The following is a 13,629-nucleotide window of genomic DNA, read 5'->3' on the forward strand; positions in this document are numbered from 1 at the left end:
GGCGGAAGACATTATCTTCGCCAGTCTGCAGGATTACCATTTGCCAAATTGAGAGATCACCGCTGGCCAAAGATCCTCTCTGTATATTAGAAGGAGCCACCGACATGGCGGTCCCTTTCAATGTATAAAAAGGGTAGGGGAAGGCTGTTGTTGGTTTTCGATGGTTGTTCACCAAATGTTTTCACTTTTTCAGAAAAAAAGACATTGCACTGACCACCAACAGGATAATCCTAACACTAAATGGATTTTTTAACCTACCTTGAGAACAATTGGAGACGATCCCTGAGCTCCTTCTGTTGTGTTTGGCATTCTGAGGTCACGGTCTTTAATTCCGCTTCTTTGTCCTTTATCCAGTTGTTCAATTGGCCAACACTTTCTTCTGGAAGATGATTCTCCACTTTGCTCAGTAATGTTTTTATTTGCTGCATGTTGTCCCTTTCTTCAGACAACAGAAAAGCCTAAGTAGTACCACAAACAAGGGATCAATTTGGTTGACTGTTGTATGCTGGGAGGTTATGGAAAAGATTAGGTACAAACATAGACAGAGATGAACTGAATCTGCAACGTGCAACTGCTTAAATAGAGTTCACAATTTTTGTTATAAAACAAACATGTGTCAGAGGAAAATGTAGTGAAATGTATATCTTGGCTGATTTATGTTTGTCTTCAAACGGTCAGATTGTTTTCTGGGCAGAGCAAAAGCCATGCAGGGAGTGAGCCTGGCGGTTAATGGCTTTCTTTCAATTGAATAATCAGTGCTTTCAGTTTTTCAACCCAGGCATGTGCATAATTCAATAACTGAGTCATATATGCGCTTCATCTCTTCTTCAGAAAGAGTCCGTTTTTGAAAGACTTGAATAAAATAAATTGTATAGAAATGTAGCACATTCCATATATTACATACCACATTCATATAAAAAGTTTGCACTTCTGGTCCTTATGGACACACACAATTGCTGACTGACCACTAAACTAAATACTGATATTATTTCTCCCATAATGGGCATGAACAACATCAGTCACTCCCTAATGAGGCACTCATGTTGATTAATTATATTACACTCATCCATTATTTGCTTGACTGCAGTGAGCTTAGTGATTCTAATCTATATTAACATTATATTGCCTTTTGCTACATAAACATTCTCATCATAGCAATATGCATTCACAGGTAATCCTAATGTGCTGGATCCTAATCGATTTACAACATACTACTTAAGTGAAATAAACTATGTGATAATCAACAGCAATGAAAAATAAATGTTCAAGCAACACAACAGTTAGGAAAAAGTGGTAACCTTTCCTCCTGATTGAGAGAGAGAGAGAGACCTCTTATTTTATATATTGGCGCTTACTTTAAATTGGAATGTTTAGGCTGAGTCTACTTTTCATGAAGATTGTTGGTAAAGCAATGGCCCCTGAGCAGGGCCGGTGGAATTATTTGATTCTATGACAATGGTTTTACCACATAATAATTTATTTTTCACACCTGCCACAATATTTGCCAATACTACCAGACACTGAGTTACGTATTGCTGCATAAATGATCTCTTAATGCGGCATCAATTAGAGAACCCTGTGGTATAATGTGATCCTCCGTTGCTGCATAAGCCTACCCGCCCTGAAAATTGAAAAGGTCTGCAGTGTAGTTTGAGGTTTGCCATTAAGATGACTATATGTATATTTCACAGGCTTTTGTGAAATATTCCTCTTAATTTCCGTATGGGTATTTATACTACTGTATTCTGAAGCACCTAAACAGGTGAGCTTACCAACTCATGAATGTCTCCATATGCCTGTTTACCAAGCTGAGGCAATATTAAAAAGAAAAACATCTTTCTCTTTATGTCGTCCCTCGCCTTGTCAGGATGTAGAGAGCTACGTACAGGCCTTCCCCACCTTGCCCAATGGTGGGGTTAATTAATTTTTCTCTAAACTGGCTTCCTTAAGGCCAGAGGATGAGATCTGCCCAAAATGCAGATGAGGGTGCTCTACACTTACCCCTTCTTATCTAGCCCCTAGGTAAAGGGTAGAAATTACACCCTCCTCTCCTCACCTTGCTCAAGGGCAAGGATGGAGAAAAAGTATCTGCATTCCACGAGAGCAAGAGAGTGAACAGTCCCTTACCTCACTCGCACAAGTGCAAGGCGGGGATTTACAAGAACTCAACCTCACCTCACTCAAGGGCAAAGAGGGAAATGTCTCCATACCACCCTTCTTTTGGCAAAGATCATAATGGTTTTAATAACAACCCTCCTAGCCTTGCCCACAGTCAAAGGGTATTGACTCTAAATTCGCCTTGCCCATGGGTGAGCGGCAAAATGACCCACTGTCCCTACTTGCCTTAACCAAGGGCAAGGCGTGCTTAGAAAGTATGCAGTGTGTAAGATGTGAGCGTCGCCTACCATGGTATATAAGACAAGGCATTATGGATGAACAGTAAGATAGCAGAGGGGTAAGATAGCAGAGACAAGGAGAGGGGATGGTGGGGAGATAGAAGGCACACATGAGGGTGGCAAAGGTGAAGCATATGGCACACAGAGTGGCTTCAGTGTGGGTGGAGGTGCGCACAGAAGAGCTGTAGGGGTGTGTAAGGGCAGACAAATGGCTGGTGGGACAGAACAAGATAAAGTGGCAGCAGTGGTCTGGAGCACATGAAGGGCTGAAAAGAGGCAGGGTCACATACAGGGGATGGAGGAGATGTGCTTGACACAAAGGTGCAGCACGAGCTGTGGGGTATCATATAGGGTCTGTTGGTGTAGGACAGCGCACAGAAACTGCATGAAGGCAAGGGTCACACCCACTCACACAGCTAACATCATACACCAATACGCTCACCATCATATGTACATCCAAAACCAACATTATACGCGCACTAATACACTTTATATATCCACACAACCACCATCCTAGGGCCAACTCCATCACACATCCACACAAACAATGTCAAACACCAACACACTAATCATTCCACTTCCACATAACCCATATCATATGCCAACACATCTACCATAATACTCAGCACATCTGCCCTCATTTGGAAGCAAATTGTCACAAATCCACATACATATTTTGGTATGCAAGCACACCCACTATCATATGTTCACACAATTAACATCATACAGTAACATCAGACCTCAACATAAGTGATATTATAAGGCCACAGACACATCTATATTCATCCACAGACCACCAACAAACACCAAAACAAATTTGTATTCCAACACAACCGCCATCAGACGCCATATTACAACAAACACCCTTTAACCTCCAGCACACCTAAATCATAACTCAAGACACTCATGCACACACAACCAACACCCTATAATATTATACAACCGCACATCCACCATCGTACACCACGACCATACAACCAATATGATAAGCAAAGAAACCCACCATTATTTGCCAATATGCCCACTCTCATGTGTATGCACCTACCATCATATAGTAACACAACCCCCAACATGTGCTAATACACCTAACATGACTTAAGACTTCACACCCAACATTACATGTCTGCACAGCCATCATTATACACATACACACCATAACATAGCCATATTTATACACCCATACTCACCAACACACCTCCATACATCCATCAGTCAAAACTATATCACAACTGAAGTATAATACCAACAACTTAATCATACCATGAAGTATCCTTCAACAAACATGTAAATGTATTCAATGACTCTCTCGAACACACATCAATGTAAGCTTTCTCAAGTAATAATGGGTGAGAATTGGGAATGCCTTAGTATGACAGAGTTGCGGCACCAGGATTTTTTTATATAAACAATTTTTTTTTTTTAAATAAGAAATTTCCTAAAATAACTAACGTTGACAATGGAAAAGGAGATAGAGTTTGGAATACCCCGTTCAATATTTTGGCTGTGAAAGGAAGAAAGTGCACGTCACACAATATATTGCATGTATGTGTGGCTTAGCAACTCCACCACCACTGTGCCAGTTGTCTCCGTACAGTACTGCTTAACAAAAACTGCCAGTCAGTTAGCAACTCTAATCTTATACTGCTGAACAGTATGCGTTGAACAGGCAAACTAACACCACCTGCTTGTCCACTGGCCCCACTGATCTACATCCAGACAATTAGCTGCTAGTAGCATTCTAGGTACAATATGGCAATGAACATCCATTGGTACATTCAGTACCTGTCGATAAGGGGCAGTTTAGAGTTGCAGAGTAGAGAAATTGGAGAAGATAGGTGTGCAGCAGCCATGGTTGCCACCACATGTCTATTCAAACTGCACGTGTTAAAGCGGATTTGCCATTGCCGGTTAATATCTGATTTGGCATGGTTTAATCAAGGAATAATTGTAAGGAAATATCACATTTGTTTTAAAAGGGCTTAACAGAGGCATCTTCCTTGTTTTGTGGACTACAAGATCCATGACGTACAGTTGCAGGGTTCCACAGTTTGATATGCTATGCGTGGGCCCTGCTGCAGTGTGGTGACACAACTCATCATATACACATTAAAATAATGCATTTTCTTTTACGTCAATAGTCAAAATCGATCCGCCTATTAAGAACTAACAAAATATTAACACGATCCAGCATCGGGTATAACGTTTTAACACACAAATGCTAGCTTTCAGAAATGGTACAGAATAAACACAATAATAACTCACATTAAGCTTGTTTGTATTCTCCTCCACAGATTGCCTTGTATATGCTGGCTCAAAACACTCCTTCATGGACAACCGAGCAGCGCCAAACCAGTCCTCAAATTTCTTCCGACGATCTAAAAAAAATACTTAGAACTGTTATTTTTGTTGCAGTTCCCATGTTAAACACACAGTTAATTTATCATATAACACGTCATATAATGTAAACACATTTCTCTCACCACTCTTTGAAAACTCCTGTGAAGTATGCCACCATTTGCAAAAGGAAAGAAAACATACAAAACACACCTATTTCTATTATTAAATGTATTAATTGTGTTTGTATAGTGCTAAGGCAGCATGAAGGACACTTCAGAGCGCTTATATGGGCAGGAGTACCAAGAAGAGATACATTGATTGCTGGATCGTAGGCATAAGTTTGTCAGAGAAGATGTGTATTCAGAAATGTCCTGAATTTTAGAGCTCTGTCTTTGGCTTGGAGCAGTGCAGGCAGCGAATTCCAAAGAGAAGAGCTTTGAGCATGTAATCATCTAGAAACAAAATGTTTATTTCTGACAAGACATACACAAAGTTCTGTGGGAAGCTGATCTGAGGCTTATCGTTGGCTAGTGTGATAACCGCAAATTGGGGACCTATCAACCTGCATGACTTGGTCTACAAGGCACACGGTCCTGCCCTATCCTTTGTGTGATTGGAATTAAATGAATAGACATCAGCACACAAGAGATGCAACAGATCATGTCTGGCGCAGCTGCACAGTTCAAACACTGCACTTTAACCAATCGAAAGCATCACTACCAACCCTTTTTATTTATGATTGTACTGAAATCCTCTGTGGTTCTCAAACAAACGTTGTCTTATAATAATATTTGCTTTGTTATGCCTCTAGTCAGCATATGGTCAACTTCTGCCGGCTGCTGTCACACCCACCTTATGTACAGTGCTCTCAAATCCTGCTGGGTGAAGGCTGAACAGCAAAAAATAAACCAAAATGAAGCCTGTGGACACTGGCAGCTTACTGCTACTTTGTGGCCCTATAAACCCGTCTCATCCCAAAGCTTTCCTAAAGCATATTGGAGTGACAATCATTCACCATGAAATCAATAACTGAAATAAAATTATTCAATACGCTTACATGCACAAATACTATTCGGATCATTGTTTTCTGTGATGTAGTTGGCTGTCATTAGAAAACATGTTGACAAGTTTCAGTACCTAAACTTCAATCTCCCGCCAAAAAGAGACAATTCTCCTCAAAGAATACTAAAATCCTGAAATTATTTAAGGTATTTGTTATGCAGGAAATAAGTAGGTTGACTTAACTACTTAACAAAAGGAAGGATGCGTAAAAAAGGATTTGCAACAGACCAGGGAGAATTTGCCTCACGTAGAACGTGTGGTCGATTCCTATGGACGATTTGCAAGTAGCAAGCGTACACACCAAGCAAAAATAGGGCAAAAATGCAATTTGACACGATTCTTCTTAAAAAAAATGATAAGCAGCATTTTTGGTATTACTATATGTGCAGGAGGTGGAAACGTATAATGCAGAAGATAAAGAAAAGGTAACAGGTGGGATTTAGGGGTCCATATATAGAAAGAGGACTCTATCTACCTTGATCTGTCCTCTCCTTGTGTGCTTAGCTCCCGAATGAGCATTAAGAACAGAAACTCTCATCACAGGAGTGTGTAAGTTCCAGGTCTGGCTCCTTCAGTCTTACACTTACACAACCACTGGGAGGGGTTGAAACATAAATATTTGGAGATATGACTAATTATGAGAGATCAGGTCAGACTTGACTTTGAATCTGGGCATGTATAGCACACATCATGCCATCCGCAGCACGAAACCACCACACAAAGCCTGAAATGCTCAATCCAGATATGTGAGATGTTATCCACCTACCATGGGTGTTACTTCTTATATGAAAGAGCTGCCTGTTGTTTGCCACCTTCTAGTTTACATGTATAATACAGATTCTGGACAACATTAGGGAAAGATTGCGGGTTGTGTCTAGTAAGAAATTACAGATACACCAGCTACACCGTGATCCAGTCCTGGCAATTCATTGAATAGCTATATGCATTCTGGGAGTTTTATTAATTGTTCTGCCCGTTTGACCACAGATATGGAGTGCAGTGGTTTGCAGAGAAAAAGCATGGAATCATCTACTAAACTTATTCATATAGAGAGGTTTATTAATGATCACAATGTGATAGTTTAGGCAGGAGCTCATTTTAATTTCAGATCAAAGATATAGTCATTAGAAAACCGTGCATGTTAAAACAATTCCCAATCTTGCCTAGGGAAAAGTAGTAATTTTGATTAGGACTGGGCGTAGTTTACAAAGTAGCGCTTCGCAAAGCTACGTGGAGTGCCCTTCGCACTACGCGAGCGACGCGTAGCACTACGCGAACTGCGTAATAGCATGTTCACACTGTGCAAGATGCCGTTTTCAATGATTGCACAGTGCGGACAAGCATCCGGCACTGTGCAATCATTGAAAACGGCATCTTGCACAGTGCGAGCTGTAGTTTAATACCGCTCAAGGAGATTTTTACTCGAGCGGCAGCTTTCTCAACGCGGACTGGTAGTTTCTCATCACGAGCGGTCGTGAGCATATACGACCACTCGCAATGAGAACCCAGACCTCCCCGTGTTGAGAATCTCGCAGGGAGGTTTATTTTCCACGCTCGTGATCAGCAACTTGATGTTGCTGATCGCGAACGAGGAAAAAGTCTCGCCAGGTTGTCCGTTTTCAATGATTGCACAGTGCGGACAAGCATCCGGCACTGTGCAATCATTGAAAACGGCATCTTGCACAGTGCGAGCTGTAGTTTTCTGCCGCTCGAGGAGATTTTTACTCGAGCGCCAGCTTTCTCAACGCGGACTGGTAGTTTCTCATCGCGAGCGGTCGTGAGCATATGCGACCACTCGCAATGAGAAACCAGACCTCCCCGTGTTGAGAATCTCGCAGGGAGGTTTATTTTCCACGCTCGCGATCAGCAACTTGATGTTGCTGATCGCGAACGAGGAAAAAGTCTCGCCAGGTTGTCATTTTGCTTGCTCGCGGTCGCCAACTTGACTTTGAGGACCCCGAGCAAGCAAAAAATGACCGCTGCACTATGCTACGCATGTTCGCACTGTGCTACGTGCAGTTCGCATAGTGCGAAGTTGTGCAAACTTCGCAAACTACGCGAACGTAGCGAAGTGCTTCGCCCAGGCCTAATTTTGATACTAACAAATATACTCACTCACATTCTCCCTCACCCCTGAACACCCCATGTCATTTGTTGGGGCCACAAATCAACTGCTGACCATAATATATTGCCAACATTAATCAGAATCGACCAACACCATCCGTTACCCTCGATTGAAAAGCAGACTGCAAGATCTTTTTGGACAGCATCTCTTCATGCCTTCAAAAAAGACTACACATACCGGTGCTATTGCCTACTAACATGGAAGACTTGTTGTCCACCATCCACAAGAAATGGAAAGCCTCAAAAGAAAGGATGGCAGTAATTGGCCTAGGTCTTATCCTTGCACTTGATGATGCCTGGAATCATATACTGTTTTGATGGCTTCCAGCACAATAAGGAACCTCTAATCCTCCCTACCCCCAGATGAATACTTTACGTATCTTCAGTAGTGATCTATCTGGTAGAGACATAGTCTAGTTGTATATTCCTTACCTTAAGAATTTGCTCCAGGCCTCAGTTTGGATCTGGAGATTTTTCTTTAGCAATACCCCTGTGTGTCGGCTCCACATCCCTCGTCGGCATTGTGCGCACTAGAATGACATCACAGGACCTGCATAGATGCTGCCATGGAACTCTGACATCAGTTCTCAACACGACTTTCCACGCCAGAAGTGCAGAGCCATGAAAGCCACTGACCACTGGTGCGTCACAAATAGGGCCCTTTAGGAGAGTCCCTTTCCCTAGAAAGCAGTTTGCAGAGGAGGAGGATGGGTGGGGCGGTAAGGAATCTACAACTAGAATATTTCTCTACCAGATACATCGCTTCCGAAGGTAAGTAAGTTATTCATCTGATAGAAACTTCTAGTTGTAGATTTCTTGCCTTTAGAATAGATACCCCAACAATACCAACCCCAGAGGAGGGTATGCGAACCAAGATCACATAAGGAAGTCCTGGAGGACTGAGTGGGAAAAGTATCCGTCCCTCTTGATTTGGCTGTCCAGGCAATAGGGTCTGGTAAACATGTGCAGAGATGCCCACATTGCCACCTGACGGATATCTAGGACTCTGACTCCTGCATGCTAATGCGTTGGTTGCCACTGTTGCGCTAGTAGAGTGAGTACGTAACCCCACAGGAGGTTCCTTTTTTGCCAATGCTCAGCACAACTTCATACAGAGGACAACCCATCTTTTACTGTACTGCCCGACCTTTTTTGGTACGATCAAGATAGAAAGACAATGCACATTTTTGGTCCAGGCAGCAGAGTCTTTCCTCTTCCTTGTAGGGATGCAGTTTGGGTAAAACGTGGACAGAGTAATGGATTGCCACACATGAAAGGGCATGACCGCTTTAGGTGGGAATGTAACTTTGGTTCGAAGAATCACTTTATCTGGATGGACAGACAGATAGGGAGGCTTGGAAGACAGAGCCTTGAGCTCGCTAAGCAACAGAGGTGATGGCAATGAGGAAAGCAGTCTTAAGGGTTAGGAGCCTGAGAGAGCAATTACGAAGAGATTCTAAGGGAACACACCTTTACACCCTAGGTCTAATCTCCCTCAGTCCCTAGAATCCACTTTAATTGGTGGATTTGAAAGGTCCTCTGAGACTTATCCTAGTAACCCAGGATGGCCCTCTCGCCCTCTTCCCAACCTCCTTGCTAGACCCCTTATACTATAACCACAGATGTCTGAGGAAGACACTGCTCGCTCTCTCACTTTCATATGATGACTTTGAAGACCCTAATAGGATCGTACCCACTATCACTTCTGATCCAGATAGAGAACCTAGTGTTAACTTTAGATCCATGAATAAAGATAACTTACTTCTGATCACCACGTCACACTGAATGGCAGCAACTACCAACTATCATATCAAAACGATGCAGCTCAACTGCAGATCAGCAGTGAAACACGCGGCGGGTATCTCTGAACTCATCTCATCACAAGAATTAGATCTCTTGATTCTTACGGAAATGTGGCTTAATGACTCCTCCTCCCCTATACTTGACATCTTAATACCGCCTGGCTATGACAATATCAGATGCGATAGACCTATTAAAACTGTGGGGGGGCATTGCCTGCATCCATCGTTCTAGCCTTGTTCTGAAGCAGACCCATAATGATATGATGTCCTCTTGTGAGGTCCTAGTCACCGAAATCTGGAAAAAGGGCAAGATGGTCTGCGTGCCTCACTTGATCTATCATCCTCCTGGGGATAACCTACGCTTTGTAGAGCAACTGATGGAATCAATCTCTGCTAGCTCAGCCCTCCACCCCTACCATATCTTCCTAGATGACTCCAACCTTCACTGGAATGACACTAATGATCCACTAGTTTGCTCTCTTAAGTCGTTCCTCTCCAACCTCAACTATATACAAGCTTGCAATGGACCCACTCACTCCAAGGGTGCTACCCTCGACCTTTTTATAGCTAGAGATCACATCATCCAACTGGATGACATAGTACCATGAGATTGGTCGGATCATCACCAAATCTACTTTCACATCCAGGAAAAGGTATTGCTCAGACAAGGTCAACCGCTCAAAAACAAGCAACTGTCTCTTAACCTGAGCGACATCAAGATCCCTAACCTCACCAACTTGAGCAAGAATCTTCTAGAACCGCCCACTAAATTGAATAAGAGTTGACAGATCACTACGTCAACACAATGACAAACATTCTAGACTCTGCATCCCCGAAGCAACTCAAAAGGATTCCTTGCAAGCAATCCAAACCTTGGTTCAATGGTACCCTTAATGATGAAACACACAATTAAAGGCTCTCTGAGAGACATTGAAGAAATGCACCCTCCACTTCTAGTCTCAAACAATTAAGGAAGAAGAGAAGCTCTTATAACAAACACATTCGCATTGCTAAATCAGATCATTTTGGAGCTCAGCTTGAGAGCGCTAAAAACCGCCCTAAAAAACTGTTTGATATCATCAAACAACAGGCTAATCCTACTCATGCAATTAAAAACACGGGTCCCAGTGAAGAAGACTTCTCAGTGCACTTTTCGGAAAAGTCTAGGAGTATTGATCAGGAACTGCAACGAGCCGCCGCTAACCTGCTGTCAATGAGCCCCCTGGGTTTGACAGTACCTGCAGCAGTGAATGCTCTGCTATACAGCACAGAGTACATACCCAAAAACAATGCCTGCTGGAACACCTTCATACTCCCAGACTTGGAGGAGGTATCACATTCATTAGCATCTCTTAAACCATCCAACCATTTCAGGGATCCACTCCCCGCTATGCTACTCAAAGACCTCTACCCAGCCATTCTGCCTCTCTGGTCCAAGATCATCCAACCATCTCTCTTACAGGGGAGGGTTCCCAACTGCCTTAAAATGGGGCAAATCACACCTATCCCCTAGAAGCCCAATACTGACCTAACAGAGCCCAATAACTACCGGTTGATCACTAGCATCATGTCTTCAGCAAAGTTGCTTGAGAAATGCGTTCGCACACAGCTAAGCAAATATATCGAGAAATTTCAGCTGCTAGACCGACATCAGTCAGATTTTAGACCAGGTCATAGTACAGAAACAGCCCTATCACACATTGTGGGCGGTGCCTTGAGAGCTCTGGACCAAGATACGCTGTGTCTTCTAATTCTTCTGGACTTGTCCTCTGCTTTTGACACTATTAAACATGATAACTTGATTAACCTTCTGCAATACAGGATGGGGATATCTGGCCCTGTCTTCAACTGGTTCTTCTCCTTCCTGCACAACCGAACACAGAGAATCAATGTCAACCAAATTTTGGCTGCAAGCACCCTAATCACGATTGGGGTACCTCAGGGATCTGCACTCTGGCCTACCCTCTTCAATCTCTTCATGGAACCGCTAACTGCTATTCTGAATGGGTCAAACATTCAATACATATGTACACGGACGATACTCACCTGAATTTGAACATCTCCTCTCCAGATGACATTAAAACTCTTAATGGAGCGTTCCAAGAAACTCAACAATGGCTAACACATAACCATCTGATACTAAACTCCCTCAAAATTGAATTTCTCCTGATTACACCCCGCAACCAAGAGACCCCAATACAAAATTGGATCAAAAATATCTCTGCACTCAACTGCGTCCCGTACATGGTGGACTCCGCTCGCTCTTAGGCGTAACCCTGGACATATATCTAAACATGGAAGGACACATCAGTGGCACTACTAAGAGTGCCAATCATCAGCTAAACACTCTCAGGAAAATTAAACCTTTCCTAACTCCCGAGGACATCCAGTCAGTAGTCCAATCCCTTGTTATCTCGCAAGTAGAATATGGCTTGGTAACCCTAGCAGGGCTTCCTAAAGCAAGGCTAGCTCCGCTAAGAGCTACTCTGAACACTTCTGACAACCTAATCACAGGCTCCAGAAAACATGATCATATTACACCTGACCTAATTCAACTTAACTGGCTTCCCATTGAAGTAAGGATCCGCTTAAGATAGCATGTCTGACACATAAAGCTATACACCACAATAGCACTGTTTACCTGACAAAGAAACTTGAGCTCTCTGGTTCCAGTCCAAACTTAAGAAGCTCCAATACCTTACTCCTGAAACCAACTAAATTCAACAAAAAAGAACTTACAATCGCACTTTCTCAGGGCTGGCTCCAAGAATCTGGAATGCCCTACCAACGGAAATCAGAGCCAACCCTTCAACTGTTTCATTCAAGAAACAAGTCAAATGGCTACTTTTGGAAGAACTTCAGCAGCAATAGCTTCTATGTCATGTGATAATCAATTCCCTCGAGTGCTTGACAATCATTTTTACTTTGTGTATTGCAATGTATGCCTGACAATCGTTTTCTCTATTTTTTTAAATATGTACTCAATTTGAAATGTACTGTATCATTCTTGGGGCGTACTGCACTGCTTAAACTGTACAGCCTCGTCAAGTGGGGCCTTTACCTGGTTCCTCCTATGCTACTGTAGTACGGGATCCCCGCCGGCCGGGAATTCCATCATGGATCCCAACAAGGCTTCCCTCGGGACTGAGGTGAGCGCTCTAGCGCTGGAATAACGCCCACTGATGACGTCAGACACCGATGAGGGAAAGGAGCAAGACTAGGACTCGGAGGAGGAACGCACGCTTAACACAGGAACCGAAGAGACAAGTGCCTGCGGAGTGTCGGAGAGACTGGAAGCCTGCGGAGTGACGGAGAGACCCAAACCACAGACCAGAGCGGAGTACAGCGGAAGCTAGTTTTCAGAGCCCGCTAACGCTGAAGTATCTAGACGTCCAAGAGGAGGAGAGGACGCCTCGATACCCATTACCACAGTCCAGGAGGACCGTGGTTCCAGGCAAGTGTACTGGGCAAACCTATTTCAGAAACTGAGAAGATGGGGAGGCTTGCGGGAGGCTAAAGAGAAGGGAGGGGGTGGGGAAAAAGAAAAGGAGGGTGCACATATGTAAATAACACCCCACAACCCGTTTTCCCTCACTCAGGTGGCAACGCAAGCTGGTGAAGGTAGCACCCTTGGAAAAGAGCCCATATAGCGACGTGAGATTATTTTTGTTGTTGTTTTGTTGTTGTTTTATTTGCTTCATCCTCACCCCTTTGAAAGACAACATCATATCTCCATCTCAGAGAGGAGAAACCCAGAGTGAAGGACACCAGAGACTTTTAAAGGACTACTTTCTCTGGATTTTTTTTGTTAACTTAAATATTTCTTTCTTCTTGGACACCTGTATTTGTCTGAATAAAGACCTGCAGGTGTGACCTGCCTACCAAGAAAGTGTGGCAAGATAGTTTCC

General features: G+C 43.2%; 1 protein-coding gene across 1 annotated transcript in view; it reads right to left on the bottom strand.

Moving 5' to 3' along the window:
- Window positions 1-13,629, bottom strand: part of SYNE2 (spectrin repeat containing nuclear envelope protein 2) — a 1,843,566-nt gene that overhangs the window by 1,256,573 nt on the left and 573,364 nt on the right. Inside the window, exons 38-39 of the mRNA XM_078660317.1 lie at window positions 4,659-4,771; window positions 259-458 (exon numbers count right to left, since the gene is read on the bottom strand). Coding sequence (XP_078516443.1) covers window positions 259-458; window positions 4,659-4,771 — 313 coding nt within the window. The remainder of the gene's footprint in view (window positions 1-258; window positions 459-4,658; window positions 4,772-13,629) is intronic.

Source organism: Lissotriton helveticus, chromosome 9 (assembly GCF_964261635.1).
Source record: "Lissotriton helveticus chromosome 9, aLisHel1.1, whole genome shotgun sequence".
Lineage (NCBI taxonomy): Eukaryota > Metazoa > Chordata > Amphibia > Caudata > Salamandridae > Lissotriton > Lissotriton helveticus.